The sequence below is a fragment of the Apium graveolens genome, chromosome 9, assembly GCF_009905375.1.
Source record: "Apium graveolens cultivar Ventura chromosome 9, ASM990537v1, whole genome shotgun sequence".
In the NCBI taxonomy this organism is placed as follows: domain Eukaryota; kingdom Viridiplantae; phylum Streptophyta; class Magnoliopsida; order Apiales; family Apiaceae; genus Apium; species Apium graveolens.
Window position 1 is genome coordinate 266,978,948 of NC_133655.1, and position 21,348 is coordinate 267,000,295.

A 21,348-nucleotide genomic window follows, 5' to 3' on the forward strand; every position below is an offset into this window, starting at 1 on the left:
CGTTTTTTTCTTCGCTTCGACAATTTCAAACTAAAAATGAACGTAAAATACTGTATCACAAGAAAGAAGATTCAAAATAAACAGATATTTGTTATTTAAAAAAAAAGGACAGATATTTGATAGACATCTTAATGACCATATCTGCGAGACGTGAACGGTCATGATTGATGAATAGATGATAAGAAATGAGTGCACAAAATTCCACAGCTAATTTATATATCTTCAATATTAGTGTTCATTTCATCACCAACCAAACCATAATATTTCAATGGCTGCATCATTATCTGGCGTTAGCCTTTCATCTCCAACACTCTTATCCAACATTTCTGATGCACCAGCCATCAAGTCCCCATGGGTAAAACTAAGCCAACCATGGAGCAACAAGTCGAACCAATACGGTTCAGGTCGAATGGTGGTCCGAACCCTGGCAACCAAACCAGACCTGACAGGGAAGGTGGCAGAGAGCATCAAGAGCGCAGAGGAGGCGTGTGCAGGAGACCCCGTAAGCGGAGAGTGCGCGGCTGCATGGGACGAGGTGGAGGAGTTGGCTGCAGCAGTTAGCCATGCAAAAGACAAGGCCAAAGATTCTGACCCCTTGGAGGAGTACTGCAAGGATAACCCTGAGACCAATGAGTGCCGCACTTATGATGATTGATTTACACAATTTGTTCGAATATTTTCGGGTTACAACTTCTCTATATCAACTTTGAAATACTGTTAGATGCTGTTAAGTTAATATTTTTTATTTGAAGTTTACCAGGTATGTGAGATTAATTATAATTATGAATACATACTTAATTACTTAAATAGTAACACATACATCCACAGTTACTGTATCTAATCATCAGTATTTTCTTATAATGTCGAATCTGATTATATTTTAATACAAGCAAGGATGTATTCATTAATCTCTCAACACACACTTGTGGTCTGTGGATTAAGAGCGATGTTAAACCGTATGAAGGACTGCAGGCGCAGAGCAAACTAATATGAGTTAAGGAAATGTTCGATTCATTGTTTTTTTGCAAGTACGAAGCTCAAATGCATAATTTTCGCCGCACACTAGAGTAGTTTTCATTTATTTGTAGTAGACAACACTTGGGTGTTTGGTTCATAGTTAATGAATTTGATTAAGGGGTAGGGGTGGACCATGGGCTGTGTTAAGGTCGACTCCAGCCAAGGTCAATTTTTCCCGGCCCATTTGATATTTAGTATAGGTTCCGGCCAGTTGTACATCCTCCTTGTAAGCCCAGTTACTCTACATGTTAAGCCCATTAATTTTAAAGACTCTAGCCTCGTAGATTTGAGCAGCCCATTAAACATAGGAAATTAAAATAACGTAAGAAGAAAGACGTGTGTTGCCTGCTACTTGCAGGAAAGAAAAAAAAACAATCCCCAAATTTGTTATAAACCTTGAATTGAAAATATTAGTTATGTTTAATGTAGAGGAAGTACAGAACAATAGAAGATGGAGAGAAAAGTTATATTTTATTTCATTAGCTAAATGAGCTATTTATAGTATTTGGTTAACAAGCTTTACTAAGTAAGCTATTCAATTCTTTATTAAGTATTACAAAACTTCCTCAATAAATTTTACAAGTCTTACTTGATAAGGTTTACAAGTCTTCCTCGATAAAATTTGAGAGACTTCCTCGATACATTTTGACAATCACTTTATATTTATTCAAATATTTTAACACTCCCCCTTGATTGTCAAATGCGAATTATTGCAAAGATTGACTGCCTTGTTAAAACCTTGCAAGGAAAAACCCAGTGGGATAAAAACCTTAACGAAGGAAAAAGAGTACAGCCTCCCCCTGAATAAAATGTCTCACATTCTGACATTTTGATGTAGCAAACTTTTTAACCTCCGCATACCCATATTATTTCTCAGCTTCTCAAATGTTGATGTAGGTAGTGACTTTGTAAGTATATCCGCCAGATTATCGCATGAGCGAATTTGTTGAACATTAATATCACCATTTTCTTGAAGTTCATGAGTGTAGAAGAATTTTGGCAATATGTGTTTATATTCTTCCTTAAGTTGTTTGATACAGGCCGAGTTATCCTCGAATAGAACAGTAGGACTGTCTGAAATACTTGATAATCCACATGATTCTCGAATATGTTGAATGACCGACCTTAGCCAAATACATTCTCTGCTTGCTTCATGAATTGCTAGTAATTCTTCGTGGTTTGATGAAGTTGCAGCCATAGTCTGTTTTGTAGACTTCCAAGAGATAGCAGTATCACAATATGTAAATAGGTAACCTATTTGTGATCGCCCAAAATGAGGATCTGACATGTATCCAGCATCTGCGTATCCAACTAGCCGTGATCTTGAATTGTTTGGGAAGAATAGTCCAAGATCGATTGTCCCTCGAAGATATCTGAATATATGTTTTATTCCATCCCAATGCCTTTTAGTAGGGTCAGAACTAAATCTTGCCAACAGGTTCACTGCAAATGCAATATCAGGCCGTGTGTTGTTTGCAAGATACATGAGAGCGCCAATTGCACTGAGATATGGAACTTCAGGTCCAAGAGTCTCTTCATCTTGTTTTCTAGGACGGAAAGGATCCTTTTCAACCTCGAGTGATCGAACAACCATTGGTGTGGTTAGTGGATGAGCTTTGTCCATGTAGAACCGATCAAGAATCTTTTCAGTGTAGTTTAATTGATGAACAAATATTCCTGAAGATAAGTGCTCCACCTATATACCTAAACAAAATTTTGTCCTTCCAAGATCTTTCATTTCAAACTCATTTTTCAAATAGTTAGCAGCATTAGTAATATCTTCAGTAGTACCGATAATATTCAAATCATCCACATATACAACAAAAATAACAAAATCAGTTGATGATCGTTTAATAAAAATGCAAGGACACACTTGATTATTAACATATCCATCATTCAATAAATATTCACTAAGCCTGTTGTACCACATACGACCAGATTGTTTCAAACCATACAATGATCGTTGTAATTTAACAGAATATAAATGTCGAGGCTTAGTGTCCTCAATATTTAATCCTTCAGGAATTTTCATATAAATATCACTATCAAGTGATCCATATAGGTATGCTATCACAACGTCCATCAAACGTGTTTCCAGTTTTTCCATACAAGCCATACCCATTAGAAAACGAAAAGTAACTCCATCCATCACAGGAGAGTATGTTTCCTGGTAATCAAAACCAGGTCTTTGAGAGAATCCCTGGGCTACTAGCCGGGCCTTATATCTCACAATTTCATTTCTCTCATTTCGTTTTTGTACAAACACCCATTTATTCCCGACAGGGACTACACCAGCTGGTGTTTGGACTGCAGGTCCAAATACATTTCTCTTGCGCAAGGATTGCAATTCTTCTTGAATCGCAATTTTCCATTTTGGCCAATCATCTCGGTGTCGACACTCTTCCACACTTTGTGGTTCAGGATCGGAGTTCATAATAATATCAGATGCCACGGAAAAAGCATATACATCATCAACCTCAATACTTCCACGATCCAGTAATTTCGCGTTATGGACATAATTCATTGAGATCTCATAATTTCCAGGTACATTTGCTTCTGTGGAAGCATTTGCCACTTCTGGGGCATGTGCCACTTCTGGGGCAACATTCTCTTCTGGAGGGAATCCCACGTCTGGGAGTTTTGTTACAGCCACTTCAGGAGCTTGAACCTCTTCAGGAGGCAATACCACTTCTGGGGTATTTTCAGAAACTTTTGCCACTTCTGGGGCAATTTCAATCAATTTCCGTTTTTGTGGTACAATATATTTTGCACTAATAGGTCTACCACGCTTCTGGCGTGGCTTTGAATCACCAATCAATTATTCAGGAATTAATTTCTTAGTAGGGATTTCAACTCGTGCCGGAGCATTAATAGCAGGTATTTGTGACCTTATAATATGTCTAGAGTCACTAAAGACATCCGGCATTTGATTAGCAATATTTTGCATATGAATTATTCTTTGAACTTCAGATTCACATTGATTAGTACGTGAATCAATAGAATTTAATCCTGACGCATTCCATGATATTTCGGAATTTAATTTATGCAAATCATTATCTTCCCCTAATTTAGGGAACATGGACTCATCAAAATGACAATCAGCATAGCGAGCAGTAAAAACATCACCAGTTAATGGTTCCAGATACCGTATAATAGACGGAGAATCAAAACCAACATATATACCAATTCTTCTTTGAGGTCCCATTTTATTTTTTGTGGTGGTGATATAGGAACATACACAGCACAACCAAATACTTTTAAATGAGATATATTAGGTACTTGACCAAGAACTAATTCTTGAGGGGATTGTTTGTGGTAAGCAGAAGGCCTTATTCTAATTATATTTGCAGCATGAAGTATTGCATAACCCCAAACAGATATAGGTAACTTTGCCCTTAGGAGTAAGGGACGGGTAATAAGTTGAAGTATTTTAATTAAGGATTCTGTTAAACCATTTTGTGTATGTACGTGAGCAACCGAGTGTTCGACTGAGATTCCTACTGACATACAATAATCATTAAAAGTTGCAGATGTGAATTTAGCAGCATTATCTAGTCGGATTGATTTAATGGGATGGTCAGGAAATTGAGCTCGGAGTTTAATTATTTGGGCAAGTAATTTGGCAAAGGCTGTATTTCGGGTTGTAAGTAGACATACATGAGACCATCTAGTTGACGCATCAATTAAAACCATAAAGTACCTAAATGGGCCAGAAGATGGATGAATAGGACCACAAATGTCACCTTGAATTCTTTCTAAGAATTTCGGGGACTCGGTTTGAAGCTTAACTGGGGATGGTCGGATAATCAGTTTTCCTAAGGAACATGCTGAACAATGAAGTTCATCTTGAGATATTATCTTTTGAGTTTTAAGAGGATGTCCCACAGAATTTTCAACGATACGACGCATCATAGATACTCCTGGATGACCGAGTCTTTCATGCCAAAGGGAAAGTAGTTTCGGGTTTATGACTTTGGGGATGTTGACATTATGAGATTCAAGAACTCGTATACTCGTAACATATAATCCTGAAGAAACCGAGTGGAATTTTTCTAGGACCCTTTTATTGTCAACGGTGTTTGAGGTGATGAGAAGGTATTCTTTTTCATTCTCATTAGTAGTTTCAACGTGAAACCCGTTAAGACGGATATCTTTAAAACTCAGTAGGTTTCTAGTTGACTTGCTAGAGTATAGAGCCTCTTGTATGAGTATGTGTGTCTTGTTTGGTAGAAGAAAACTAGCTTTCCCAAAACCTTCTATTATATTTGATGTACCCGATACCGTCCAGACATGTGAGTTGGTTTTAGTTAATTGTGAGAAGTATTTCTGACTCTGTAAAATAGTGTGTGTGGTTGCGCAGTCAACAATGCATATATCTTCCATCTCTATACATATATAAACGAAAAACATCTTTATTAAAAACACACCGAGTACATAGAACAACAACATGAAATAAGTACATAAAATGAGTACATAATGGAAATAAGTAAAACATAAAGGAAATAAGTAAAGCAAGACAATACATATGAAGTCTAGTCGTCTAAACCATAATAAAGATTAGCACCAGTGTCTATTTCATTTGAGGCCTTATTGACTGGTTCATTAACTAGATTATAATTAGCGAAGTTGGTTTCCAGTCTCTTTCCATTATTCCTTTTGGATGACTCATAGAGATCAACAAGATGTTTGGGTGTGCGACAAGTACGTTGCCAGTGCCCCTCAGATCCGCACCTATGACAGATGCCTCGGTTCTCTCCTTCTTGGGGTGCCTTTCTTTTATTTGGCACTTCACGTTGCCATTTCTGGTGGCCAGAGTTATAACCATCACGTTGCCACTTCAGGTGGCCAGAATGATATTGATTGTGAAATCGACCACGGAAATTTCCACATCCACGGTTTCGTCCATAACCCCGTCCTCCTCTATGCCCTTTCCCACGTTCATTCTTCAGGAATGACGTGTTATGTACTTCATGTAACTGGGTAGAGCCTATGGGACGTATCTGATGATTTTTCAGTAGCAACTCATTATTCTTTTCAGCCACAAGAAGGAGAGATATCAGCTCGCCATATTTCTGAAAATTACGCTCCCTATATTGTTGAGCCAGGATCATAGTGTTGGGGTGAAAGGTTGAAAGGGTCTTGTCAATCATTTCAGCATCAGTAATATTTTCACCACATAAAATTAATTTTGAGCTTAACTTGAAAAGAGCAGAATTATATTCAGCTACAGATTTGAAATCTTGTAATCTCAAATTAATCCAGTCATATCGGGCAGATGGCAAGTGAACAAGTTTCTGGTGATCAAATCTATCCTTGAGATTATTCCAAAGGGTGAGTGGATTTTTTATAGTGAGGTATTCAGATTTTAGATCTTCATGGATGTGATGCCTAAGAAAGATAATCGCTTTTGCATTTTGTTCAACGGTTGAGATTTTTTCCGGGTCAATAGTATCTTTTAGGCCATTAGCACTAAGGTGTAATTCCGCATCAAGGACCCATGACAAATAATTATTCCCCGAAACATCCAAGGCAACAAACTCTAATTTTGCAAGATTCGCCATTCTGAATAGATTTTAAATAAGATATAATGTCACATAATATTTAAACAGGCAAGTTGAAATAATAACTTTATACAAAAGTTACGACGGCATAGCCGGCCAGAAAACTTTTGATAATTACTTGACGGCAGCGCCATTTTTATAGTAGAATTACTTGAAGTATTATTTGACGGCATAGCCATCTTTATAGATTTCAATCAGTAACATAAATATGTAGTGATATTTAGAATAAAATGAGGAAAAGAAAACGTACCTCTTTTATGAAATAGTTTTAGTTGATAGGGACTCGTTGGTCAGAATAAGTCATAGCTCTTTCGAGAATAAAGCTTTAGTTGGCAGAGACTCGTGCCGATAACGTGTTATAAACCTTGAATTGAAAATATTAGTTATGTTTAATGTAGAGGAAGTACAGGAGAATAGAAGATTGAGAGAAAAGTTATATTTTATTTCATTAGCTAAATGAGCTATTTATATTAGTTGGTAGGCTTACTAAGTAAGCTATTCAAATCTTCTTTATTAAGTATTACAAAACTTCCTCAATAAGCTTTACAAGTCTTCCTTGATAAGGTTTACAAATCTTCCTCGATAAGATTTGAGAGATTTCCTCGATACACTTTGACAATCACTTTATATTTATTCAAATATTTTAATAAAATTAAAATATTACTTAGGTCATCCTATTTTTAGCCTTTCACGGAAGACATTGTCCCATCTTTGATTCACCTTTTCTTTACCGTTATCATCAATGTAAATTTATTAATTATGTTATTTGTTTAATTAGGTTGATTAGTTTATTTTTATGTATCAAGCTCTCATTTTGTTTTAAAGTATATAGGATATAAATTCAGTATAAGTAGTTAATTGTGATTGCTAATAAGTAATTAAATTAAATATGTCAATAATTTAAAATTGCTACATTTTTTTTAATAATTTAGATATAGTGTTTGTGTTTGGAACGAGTGATAGCCTTTAGGTAAAAAAAATTAGCTCTTAGTCCTCTTTAAAATCTAAATTTGATAGAAGACTAAAACCCCATAATTTCATAATGAATATATATTTTTTAGTTTTATGTGTTGATTAACAAAAAAATTTGATTTTACATGTATATACTAGTTTACTAACATCCTTCCATTAAGTTTTTTTTTTGGGAATTTGTTAAAATTACCAGATTTGAGGTATTTATTTACAAAAATACTAACATTTCAAAGTTGTTGCAAATTTACTATTTTAAAAAAACTAAATAATTTAAATTGCAACGTTGCACTCCTTTTCTAATACGCGACCCATTTTCCTCATCCTCCTCTTTATTCATTCTCTGTTTTTCTCTTCTTCTCTTTTACATAAATCCCTCTTTCTCTTACTTTTTCTCTCTTTTTTTCTCGATTAAGTTTTTTCGATCTGCTTGTATTACTTGTTTGAAACTCGCATAAATTGTCACTTTTGTTCCTTCCTCACCTCATCTTCCTCCACCACAACCTCCTCCTCAACCCTCTCCTCTTCCTTCATAACCACAACCTTCCTCCGCCGCCTCATTCCACCTCGTCCTTTCGGATTCACCACATACGGCGACACCGATTCCGACGACGAGTAGACAATCGGCATCGGCTCCGGCATTATATACAACGCCAGTGAGATATTTTGTTATTCTTGTTTTTGCAATTTGGCACATTTGTTGTTCTTTTAGTCTACTAAATTTGTTGTTCTTTTAGTCTACTAAATTATCTTCATGAAAATTAAATAGGCATAATAAAACAGAATTGAAATTAACATAAAAAGAGGCATTCAGATATTAATAGCAGAATTGTATTGATACAAAGGGAGATGGAGATTCAAATCGATACCTCTGCCGGTGGACAGGACAGGGTCGGAGCAGAGGAGTAATAACAAACTTAAGTATAATTTGCTTTGCTTTTAGTTGATTTCATGGTTACTTTTGTGATATTAGTATTGATCCCGCAGGAGCACTCATTTTTGTCATTTGCAACCACTTGGGCAACTTATTTTGCAACTAAATATAATTTGAACAGATTTTTTCAAATTTGCATTTGTGGTTGCATATATGGTTACTAGCAATTACAGATATTGTTGCAAATGTAACCTCCGTATTTTTGCAAATATTTTTTGAAAGATAGTATTTTTACAATTTGTTTTAAAAAATGACAGTATTTTTACAAATTTTTTTGTAAAACTTGCATATTTATGAAAAAAACCCTTTTTTTTACTTCAACCGCATGTGAATTTGGAATCATGAGTCCGCCCCTATTAACAGGAATAGAAATCTCAATCTCATTTGGATTAGTTATTAGAGACCATGGAATAGAACCTCATTTACTCAAGTGGGTAAATCATATACTCCACACCCAAACACCTCTCTAAGTGTTTTAGCAAAGTTCCATAATTTTTCACAATGTTCAGATCCCAAGTTTCTTAATATTCGTTACAAATAACAATTCATTTGGCCAAAATGAAGTTGAATTTGCGGGTAGTATATGCTGAAACGAGAAGACAGGTGCAGTTTCTTCCTGGCAGATAGATCCATTTTTTCGGGTACTAAATGTTGTAAAACTCACTAACAAGTATAGCAAAATAGAGGCAAGTGTATAAAGAATTTAACAAGTTTAGGCCAAGACCACAGTTAACAAAACAAAACATGCAGGTAAACAAAATCAGTAACTGAAATAACGAAGAGAGAAAGAAAGATGTACCCGAAACCATAGCTTTCAACAGTGACTGAAATAAAGGTTTACAGATACAAAATGCCAAGAAAATAATCACAGCTGAGTCACCAGGCCTTGCTCGAAGTCCTGGCTGCTCTTGAAGAGATTATTGTCCCCTACCTGCTGCGTTTGGGATGTGCGCAATATCTCCACCAGGATAAAACAGCTCGGAGTTTATGTTAACAGCAGCAACAAAACCTCCACTTCGACCAGCACCTCAGTCGCCGGAAAATATCAGCACTTCAGGACTTATGGGAGAGAAATGCAGAGAGGTTGAAGAGAAGAGATGAGAATGTAGTGTGTTATATTCATTCAGTTTAGCCTCTATTTATAGGAGAGGAAAAATGAAACTGTCCACACACTTAATGTCTGAATTAAACTGCTCCATTAATGAAAAAATCAAAACTGATCAGATTTTGAATTCATAAATGAAAAAATCAAAACTGAACAGCTTTTGAATTTAAATTATTTGTAACAGCTTTTCACATTAACACCCACATTATTATCAGAACTTAAGTTAAGTTCTGATTCGACTCATCAGTACTTAAGTTCTGATTCGACTCATCAGTACTTAAGTTCTGATTCTGATATCAGAACTTGTTAAGTTCTGATTTTATTCATCAGTTCTTAAGTTCTGATTCTTATATCAGAACTTGTTACAGATCAGATTATTTGCAGGTTCAATATATTTAGACTACTTAGCCTATTTCAGAACCCAGCCCAATAATCCAATCACCGATAAATAAATTCGAATTAAAATAATTCTCAAATAAATAAAATCCTCGCCCAGGTCGCCTCGCGTACGCGAGACGCCGAGACATTCGCCCAAATCGCCCTTCGACCCGGTCCGGTCCGGTGCGGTGCGTGGCGGGGCGGGGCGCGCGTGTGTGTGTGTGTGCGCGTGAAGCACACAACAACACAATGGACCATCACACACCTTAGTAGTTGTATACTACTCATGTGGGTAATACCATATAAAGCACACAACCCCCTTTATTTATTTCAATGTGGGACAAATATTCTCAAATTTTCCAAGCTTTTCCAAGCTACTTTCATCTCTCATTTCATATGGATTTCATTAAGAAAATTCTTAAAACCATACATGAAAATTTAAGTTCAAATATCATTGAACAATTTCCAATCATTAGATTTTAGGATTAACATCAAGAACATAATTAAATTAAGCTCTAAAATCCTAATTTTCTAACAATCCCCCACAAATTCATACAGAAATGTGATCAATTTCCCATCATGACTTGTTTTTCAGAGTCGGTACCCTTCCGGGTTTGAACCCTCCTAATTCCTCTACTTCAATGGCTATCGGACTCAGATGGAATGTTTCACCTTGAATCTTAATCCGTTTAGTATAACCATATTCCATAGACGACGACAAGTCAAAGGTTATGGTGCCAATCTACGGCTTTGAGACATTAATGGTCATGTCTTGATCCTGTTCGTCGAATGCTTCAAGGATTAACCCTATCCTCTAATTGCGACCACACAATTACATTCGCTTAGCTGGGCATCTCCAGAGATATACTGCCTCTATCTCGTCAAATGACTTGATCCCATTCAGAGTTTTAACACTCTTGCTTTTCTGGCAGTGTCAGTACCTTCTAGGTTTACAGGGGATAGATTCAGATACTGTAGTATCATCTATGTAGCAAAGGTACTACCAACTCATCCTTACAGCTTGTTATTACCCATTGAATACACTTCAAGGGATCTCCTCTCATGTGTATTGGGTTCCCACTGTTGATGAATTATGATGGGTTGACAATCCCATCCCCAACCTTGACTTAAGGACCACTGCAGGTTCCAGTCCTTTAGTAAGAGGATCAGCTATATTATTCTGAGTTCCTATGAACTGTATAGCTATGATCCTATCAGTCACTAAACCCCTTATAGACTTGAGTCTAACTTGGATGTGTCTCTTAGTTTTAGCATTATGTTTTTTACTGCTAATCTTGTCGATAGTTGTTCGACTATCACAGTGAATAGCAATAGCAGGAAGCGGTCTGCTTACTACAGGTATTGCAGACATAAGTCTGTGTAACCATTCAGCCTCCGTCCCTGTGGCATCAAGTGCACACAACTCAGTCTCAAAAGTAGATCGAGTAACTATAGTCTGTCTGCTTGACTTCCAGGATATTGCTCCACCAGCCAAGGTGAACACGTATCCAGTCACTCCATTGGAACCAGACTTCTTAGCTATCCAACTTGCATCACTGTACCCTTCAAGCACACCAGGAAATCTCCTGTAGTGTAAACTAAGGTACATTGTGCCTTTTAGATATCTAAGTACTCTATCAAGAGCATCCCAATGAGTTCTGTTTGGACAGCTTGTATATCTAGCCAATTTAGACACAGAATATGAAATATCTGGTCTAGTGCAGTTAGCAAGATATTGCAAGCTCCCAATAATCTGAGAATACCTTAACTGAGACACAGGCACTCCTGAAGTATTCTTGACAAGGGAAACTTTCGAATCATAAGGTGTACTAGCGATTCTACACTGTGAATAACCATATTTCTCAAGTATAGATTTCTCTATATAATGAGATTGAGTCAAGGTTATTCCTTCAGTGGACTGAACCAGTTTGATTCCAAGAATCACACTTGCCTCACCCATATCCTTCATTTCAAAATGTCTTTTCAAGAATTTTTTAGTCTCGTTAATAATCTCAATATTAGTTCCAAACAATAAAATGTCATCCACATATAGGCACAAAATAACACACTCATTACCTTTAACTTTAGTGTAGACACACTTATCACTTTCATTAATCTTATAACTGAAAGGCAATATAGTTTCATCAAACTTTTTATGCCAATCTCTGGGAGCTTGTTTCAAGCCATAGATGGACTTGATCAACTTACATACTTTCCTTTCATTGCCTGATGCAACAAATCCATCAGGCTGATCCATATAAATCTCTTCCTCAAGTTCACCATGAAGAAAAGCCGTCTTTACATCCATCTGATGGATGATAAGACCATGGACTGAAGCCAATGCTATAAGCATTCGGATTGTTACCATTCTTGCAACTGGAGAGTATGTATCAAAATAATCAATTCCTTCCTTTTGCTTAAAACCCTTAGCTACCAGTCTAGCTTTGTACTTATCTATTGAGCCGTCAGGGTTCAACTTCCTTTTAAAGACCCATTTGCACCCAATAGTAGAACACCCAGGAGGGAGGTCAACCAACTCCCATGTTCCATTGGAAACAATAGAGTCAATTTCACTCTTGACAGCGCCCTTCCAGTGCCTTGACTCAGAAGAATCCATAGCTTGCCGGAAAGTTAAAGGTTCGTCCTCGATATTGTAAGTGATGAAATCACCTCCAAAATCCTTGACTACTTTTGCACGCTTACTTCTCCTTGGTTCCTCTAATTCCTTAGGAATAGAGCTACTACTAGGTTCCGCCCCCACATTTGTCATCTTTTCCACATGATCAGGAATAGAACTTGATGTGTGAGTAGGATCTTCCTCAGAAGTCATTTCAGGTATTCCAGTCTTCATAGGGTAGACATCCTCAAAGAATGTCGCATCTCGAAATTCAACTATCGTGTTTGCCACTATACCATCTATGTCAGATTTTAACACTAAAAATCTCATAGCTGTAGTGGTTTCAAGATAGCCCAGAAAGATACAGTCAACAGTCTTTGGACCTAGTTTCTTTCTCTTGTGTTCAGGAACAAGCACCTTAGCAAGGCACCCCCACACACGAAGATACTTAAGACTAGTCATCCTGCCTTTCCATAACTCCAAGGGTGTTTTATCCATGTGTTTCAGAGGGAGTCTATTCAAAATATGGCAAGCCGTATTTAGAGCCTCTCCCCACATGTATTTAGGCAACCCAGAGTTAATAAGCATACTATTAATCATATCTTTAAATGTTCTGTTCTTTCGCTCAGCAACCCCATTAGACTCAGGTGTGTATGGTGGAGTAACTTCATGAACTATACCATTGTTTGCACAAAATTCATTAAAAGCATTACTCGTATACTCACCACCTCTATCAGATCTCAACCTTTTAAGTAACTTACTAGTTTGTTTTTCTACTTCAGTTTTATATATAATGAATTTACTAAGTGCTTCATCCTTATGTCTAAGTAAATAAACATAACAATATCTACTACTATCATCTATAAAAGTAATGAAGTATCTAAACTGGTCCTTGGTCAACACACCACCAAATTCACAAATATCAGTGTGTACTAAATCTAACAAGTCTGAATCCCTAACAACGTTATGAAAAGGTTTCCTTATCTGTTTAGCAGACACACATACTTGACATTTAGAATTCTTTTCTATGGTATATTTTGGAATCAACTCTAAGTTCATCATGTTCTTAAGAGCACCAAAGTTTAAATGACCTAGTCTATCATGCCATATATTTGAGGATTCAATACAATTAACAGTAGGAATAACATTATTAATCAAATTTCCCAAAACGGGATCCGCATTAATAACAAATAAACCATTTGACAAGTAACCCTTGCCAAAGAATGTACCAGTGTGAATAAGAACTACTTTATTACACTTAAACGAAATTTCAAAACCACTAGAAACTAAACAGCTTCCACTTATTATATTTCTACGCATGTTGGGAACATGATGCACTCTCGTCAGAGATAGAATACGTCCTGAAGGGAACTTCAGATCCACGTTTCCAACTCCATGTACTTGAGCAACACTAGCATTCCCCATCTTCACAGTCAAGCTATGACTCTGTTGATAAGATACAAATAAACTAATATTAGCACAAATATGTACATTAGCTCCAGTATCTATCAACCATTCATTTGACAGATAGGTAGAAAATATCACAGGGTTGTAGGATACATACCGGTCAACGTCGGTTTCAGAAGCCGTAGCCTCACCAACAACCATGTTCACTACAGGCCCACTTGCGGTTCCAAGCACAACATTTGCTTGTGCTACCTCGGTTTTCTTTGCTTTCTTCGTAGGGCAGTCCTTACTCCAGTGCCCAACCTGCCCACAAGACCAGCATGGTTTGTTTGCCTTGGGTTTCTTGGCCTTGTCCTTGTCACTCTTAGGTTTATTACTATTAGCTTTCTTAGCAAAAGCCTTCCTCTTTTGTCCTACAGTTGCTATGTTTACCTTCGAGGTACCTTGTTCAGTTGGCATCACATGTCCCTGTTTGGACTTGTGTTGTTCTTGCACCGAGATGTCCAGCATAAGGTTGGTCCAGGTGATCTCTCCTTTTTGTCTTTTCAGGGAGAGAGAGAACTCTTCCCAAGACTTCGGGAGTTTTTCAATCACACTCATCACCTTGAACTTCTCCGGGAGATTCATTCCAAACTCCTTCAAAGCATGCACTATCATCTCGAACTCATGCACCTGCTCAGTCATGGACTTATTGTCCACCAGCTTGAACTCGAGGAACCTTGCCACAGAATACTTTTCTAGACCTTGTGAGTCAGTATTATGTGTCTGGTCCAGCTTCTCCCATAAGAGTTTTGCAGAGTAGGCATCAGAAGAATAGACATCAAACAAAGTGTTTGTTAGTGCCGCCAGAATGGCCGCTCTAGCCACTCCATCCTTCTCAGCCCACTTCGCAAAAGCCTTAACTGTGTCAGCCTTCTCTTGATCCACTACTGGTTTCTCATATTCCACAACCGGCCACAGACCCTTTATAGTCAACCACAACTTCATCCTTTTCTGCCAGCGAGAAAAGCCAATGCCACCGTTGAATTTCTCCGGTAAACCGGTTAGTTCAACAGCCTGTGGAAAACTATAGGTGGTCCAATCAATGGCCCCAGCAGTTACACCCGAACTGCTACCACCACCAACGATAACCTCACTTTCGTTAACCATTATGCTAAATTCTATATAACTAATAATCTCTTCAAGAATGTTGTAAAACTCACTAACAAGTATAGCAACATAGAGGCAAGTGTATAAAGAATTTAACAAGTTTAGGCCAAGACCACAGTTAACAAAACAAAACATGCAGGTAAACAAAATCAGTAACTGAAATAACGAAGAGAGAAAGAAAGATGTACCCGAAACCATAGCTTTCAACAGTGACTGAAATAAAGGTTTACAGATACAAAATGCCAAGAAAATAATCACAGCTGAGTCACCAGGCCTTGCTCGAAGTCCTAGCTGCTCTTGAAGAGATTATTGCCCCCTACCTGCTGCGTTTGGGATGTGCGCAATATCTCCACCAGGATAAAACAGCTCGGAGTTTATGTTAACAGCAGCAACAAAACCTCCACTTCGACCAGCACCTCAATCGCCGGAAAATATCAGCACTTCAGGACTTATGGGAGAGAAATGCAGAGAGGTTGAAGAGAAGAGATGAGAATGTAGTGTGTTATATTCATTCAGTTTAGCCTCTATTTATAGGAGAGGAAAAATGTAACTGTCCACACACTTAATGTCTGAATTAAACTGCTCCATTAATGAAAAAATCAAAACTGATCAGATTTTGAATTCATAAATGAAAAAATCAAAACTGAACAGCTTTTGAATTTAAATTATTTGTAACAGCTTTTCACATTAACACCCACATTATTATCAGAACTTAAGTTAAGTTCTGATTCGACTCATCAGTACTTAAGTTCTGATTCGACTCATCAGTACTTAAGTTCTGATTCTGATATCAGAACTTGTTAAGTTCTGATTTTATTCATCAGTTCTTAAGTTCTGATTCTTATATCAGAACTTGTTACAGATCAGATTATTTGCAGGTTCAATATATTTAGACTACTTAGCCTATTTCAGAACCCAGCCCAATAATTCAATCACCGATAAATAAATTCGAATTAAAATAATTCTCAAATAAATAAAATCCTCGCCCAGGTCGCCTCGCGTACGCGAGACGCCGAGACATTCGCCCAAATCGCCCTTCGACCCGGTCCGGTCCGGTGCGGGGCGCGCGTGTGTGTGTGCGCGCGCGTGAAGCACACAACAACACAATGGACCATCACACACCTCAGTAGTTGTATACTACTCATGTGGGTAATACCATATAAAGCACACAACCCCCTTTATTTATTTCAATGTGGGACAAACATTCTCAAATTTTCCAAGCTTTTCCAAGCTTTTCCAAGCTACTTTCATCTCTCATTTCATATGGATTTCATTAAGAAAATTCTTAAAACCATACATGAAAATTTAAGTTCAAATATCATTGAACAATTTCCAATCATTAGATTTTAGGATTAACATCAAGAACATAATTAAATTAAGCTCTAAAATCCTAATTTTCTAACACTAAATAGACATATGGCAGTGAAAATTTCAAATTTCTTAATAAATGTGATTTTGTGAGCGAGTCCTGCACAGATAGTTTGTAACTGAAGCTGATCAAAATTCAGGATCAATGCCTGTAATGCTCAAACAAGATTAACAATAACCAGTAGCTACGGCATTACAAACTGACTGAAATAAATAAATTATCAATTTCATTATTCAAGAGTTTGACGAATGAATCAAGCAAAGGCCAAAACCTAACCTGCAAATCTTATTTCACATACATATATGATCAGAACTCAGCGCCATACATGCACGTACAATTAACACGAAACAATGACTAGGTCTTATTCATCGACAACAACACTGATTTCGCCATTATCAAGCATGTCATAGAAATGTCGTCTACTCTTCTTCTCTTCCAAGTGTTTCATCTTCCAGCAACTAGCTGCGCCTAATCCCAAGAGAGTTGCCACTACTAGCTCCTTTATCAGACTAGGTCCCCTTAATGTTTCATGAACAATCCTTGGTCCTCCCCCCATACTACGCGTTTCTCAAATTCGATTTCTATAGCTTATATGCAACTTTAATCCAACCCCTGCAATTAATCAAATTATCGAAAAATCAGTGATCAGTACTCTCTCGAATATCAACAGAACAAACAACAGAGAGGCATATAACATAAAAAGATGACAGACATTGTATACGAAATCACATTGTTAAAGATCTGAAACATTCTAAGCATAGTAGATAATGAAACAATGAAAATGCAGGAGATTAAGGTGAGAGAGTGACCTGAAAAAAGTACAGGAATGTAAATTACATGTAAAATGTGTGAAAATGTGAAGCTTAAAGTTTCATGGATTAGGATTTTAATTTCAAGTGTTTGACTGATTCTTGTAACATATACATATTTATGTGTAAGTGTTGGTTGAGACGAAATAGCAGGGATAGAACAAGTACTGGTGGAGTAAATTTCTACGGATGTAAAGTAACTGTACGAATTGGTCCAACAAACTACTTTTTTTTGTTAAAATTATTTTGTATTTTATATCCTGAAATTCAAATAAATTTACTATTAGTTATATATAGAATATAAATTGTTTTATATTTGAGGCAAATGTGTTATTTAAACTATAGGTTTAAATCTCAAAGTAGTCACTGAAGTGAATGTCATATATCAAAAAACTCACTCTAATTATCGGGGACTCGGTCGTACCACTTTAGTTGACGATAATGACAGCCCCGTTAGTCAGCTTATTTGACTTGACGGAAAATGACAGATTTTAACGGAAGTAAGCTGGAAAGATGTATACACCGTGTAATGATGTTTCACAAAAGTCTAATAACTGTTTTCAAACTTTTAAAATCAAATCATGTGTATTTATTTAAATATCGAAATCTTAAAATTTAATTTTGTAAAAAATATATTACATGTTAAATTTTTTTAAAAATTCTCGATTTAATTTTATAAATTAGTCACCAATTTCCTTCATCTTATATTTTTGAGAGATTCAAATTTTACATTAAATGGAAAACTTTACTTATAAATCTTAATCTTATTTAATAATTTTTTTTATTTTGAAATCAATCAAGATATAAATTTTAATTTTACAAATTTTCTTTTTAATGTTAAAAAAATTGCATTTCAACTTAGAATCTTTTAAATTTAAATTAAAAAATAAGTAAATTAAAATATAAAAAACTAGTAATATAAGAATAGGCATTGTTCTTTTAAAATTGAACATTCATTTTTTAATTTTAAATCTCGAACTATTTCCTTTTAACTTATAAAAAAATCAAAAAAAAAGTTGAAACTTTATAAAAGAAACAAAACATTTATGTGCAATTTTTTAAATTTGACAATTTAAGGACTAACAATAATATCTAACTTTTGTGATTATGTAACTGGAGATCAATAATTTTTTTAAAAAATAATAATTTCATAGAATTTTAAAAAATAAAAAATCACAGATCACGAATACTATATACTACGTATGCAACAGTGCAAAACACCACAAATGTATTTGCAACTCATAATTGATAATTATATGTACAACAACATATATTACTATCATCTCTTTATATTTCAAATACAAGATTCATTAATCAAACCCACTTCTCGGGCTGAGTATACAAAACTTAAACTTGTAAGTGTATAATTGTTGCATTAGTAAAAGATGTTTAGTTTGATTCCGAGTGTGTGTTCTTCATTTTAGGGTTTATAATTTTAAAAATTGGGGAAAGTTTTAATATGTAAATACGTACGGTATGTGTATATATGTATATATGATGTTGTATTAGTTGAGTTACTTATATATTTTAGACTGACTTAGTTGGATTTCACATAGCATTTCACGTCTTGCCAGGTTGTTAATTTTTTAACATCAAAATATTTTCAGTCAAGTCAAAGGTTTTAATTAACGACATTATCGTTACTGTCAACTAGAGTGGTTTAACTGAATTCCCGATAATTAGAATGAGTTTTTTGATATATGTCTCTCTTTTCAGTGACTACTTTGATATTTAAGCCTTAAACTATAAAGACCAGTTGATAACCCCCGATAAATATGAACTGGACGAGAGGAAAAATGTTTGTTCATGTTATTTGTTTGTTTTTTTCTGAGCAACTCTAAATTCATGTGTGAACGATTGGGTCAAAAAAGTTAGCACGAACCATTCCTTCAATACTGAGAGACTACTACATGTGTCTTTTACTAAATTTTGGTGCTTTTTTTACATTAATTACATTCTTGCTCCTTTTTTATATTCTAAAAGTAATTATCATTTTCGAAATTTATCTACTCATTGACTTCTTAATTTATGTAACAAAACTCATACTACATTTTAATTCAGATAAGTATAAATATGAAATTATTAGTAAATATGAGTGTCATTTTTTTAAGTTTTTAATTATTATTAATGTTGTTCTGTTTATGTAACTTTTAATTTAATGAACATTTTGGCATTTTTAATGTCTTATTTTCTTTACTTGTTTACTACATATAAAGGTTTTTATGAATTCGTATAAATAATCATAAGGTCTTCCAATAATTACGAATGTAGGTCATGTAGAATTATTTTCTATTTAATAAAAAATATTAAAATAAATATCTTATATATTTATGATATATGTCAAGAAATATTCATTCAAAAATATGATTCAGATTTATCAAATAAGTTACAAATGATATTCGTCCACAACTTTTAACTATGATTCAGATTTATTAAATATATAACCCCTTTAAATCTTAAAAGTTCCGGATAGTTGATGCAATATAATACGATAATATTATACTGAAATACAAGTGGTCTAAGGTATACAATTTAAATAGTTTACATTAAATACAACTCTTGTTTATATCCAAATTTCAAATAATTTTACTTTAGTCTATTTTTCTTCCTTAGATATGTGCATGTCTATTTTCCATTGTTATATTGTGCTCAGCAGTTTGAAGTTTTCAAAATTTTATTTTGGGTGTATCGTAGGGGTGAGTGTCGGGCGGATCTATTCAGTTTTTTACTAAAATCGAAATCGCGTATCCTCGATTTTTTAAATCGAGAACCTTAACCGCAATCGTCAGTTCAATTGCGATTAAAAAATCTCGGTTCGATTATAATCAGATCGGTTTCGGATTTAAAACCACATCATATAAAATTAATAAAATAAATATGACTTGTAAACTAAAGTCTACCCATTGCTAATAGGATTTACAAAACATTAAAGTGTCAAATACAATTGATAGCAGGCCTGTTGAACATCAACAAACCATGGAAACAAGTAGCACGGATGACAAATTTTGATTAATGCACTAGAGCTATACAATATATACTATAGTCTACAACTTTTAACAAAAACATCAATCTACTAGCTTAATGTGCTGCTTACTTTCTTTTAATATTAAACATGATTACTTATTAATTTAAAGTTTATATATAATAATAATAATAACAATAATAATAATAATAATAATAATAATAATAATAATTTATTACTCCCTCCATCCCGTTGATTTCACTACGATTACTATTTGCACGCATTTCGAGACCTCTATAAAATATAATTTCGTAATGTTTTTTTAAATTATTTTTTTTGAATAAAAGTTTAAACATAGAACTTTTATACAGAAAATAAAAATAAAAAAATATAATGCAATTATACTTTAAATGAGCATTGAAAAGCGTGTCAAAAAGTGATGTACAGAACTCAATGGGACAGAGGAGTAATTTATTTTAAATAATCGGTTTGGATCGGATTTTTATGGTTCGGTTTCAATTTTTAATTTATCGGTTTCGGATCGTTTACGGTTCGGTTTTTAGCGGTTTCGGTTTCAAATTTAGATATTTTCGATTTTTTGCTCAGCCCTAATATACTGTATGATGAAACGAATGGTGCTTAAACTTACTAACTACTAGTAATTAAAAAGTTAATCATGCAACTTGTTATGCCCAAAATTTGGTACGAATAATATTCATGTCAAATTCGAGTCAATTGGACAAAATTAGGATAAAATTATGAAGATCAAGTCAAATTAGAGCGTATCCCCTTTCTGAGAAAGGACACGCCCTCCGGGGCAAAGAGAACAGGGGCGCCCTAAAATATATGGATGTTAGGGCGCGCCCTATTATTTTGCTGACAGCAGATGAATTTTAGGAAGATTATTCGAAACTTCTTGAGGATAGGAACACGATGGATGATTATTACTAACATATTTTCTGCAGGTACTCTATTGAATAACTCCTTCCTATAATGCAACCACAGCAAGGCGGTGTCCATGGTCAGAGACCTTCAGGGGTATGCCTGGACGGAAGACCTCCTTCTGTAGTC

The 21,348-nt window shown here is 35.2% G+C and overlaps 2 protein-coding genes across 2 annotated transcripts; one reads left to right on the forward strand and one right to left on the reverse strand.

The window, feature by feature from the left end:
- The first annotated feature begins 230 nt into the window (after positions 1–230).
- Positions 231–801, forward strand: LOC141684308 (calvin cycle protein CP12-1, chloroplastic-like). Its single transcript, XM_074489222.1, has one exon. It carries the CDS (start codon positions 269–271, stop codon positions 653–655), a length of 387 nt encoding a protein of 128 aa, XP_074345323.1. The 5' UTR covers positions 231–268; the 3' UTR covers positions 656–801.
- Positions 802–5,549: 4,748 nt separating this feature from the next.
- On the reverse strand, positions 5,550–6,578 carry LOC141686293 (uncharacterized). The gene has a single exon (XM_074491336.1). The coding sequence runs from the start codon at positions 6,576–6,578 to the stop codon at positions 5,550–5,552; it is 1,029 nt and encodes a 342-aa protein (XP_074347437.1).
- Between the last annotated feature and the right edge of the window lie 14,770 nt (positions 6,579–21,348).

Coding starts and splice junctions, on each gene's coding strand:
- LOC141684308 (XM_074489222.1), top strand. CDS start 269: ATGGCTGCATCATTATCTGGCGTTAGCCTTTCATCTCCAACACTCTTA.
- LOC141686293 (XM_074491336.1), bottom strand. CDS start 6,578: ATGGCGAATCTTGCAAAATTAGAGTTTGTTGCCTTGGATGTTTCGGGG.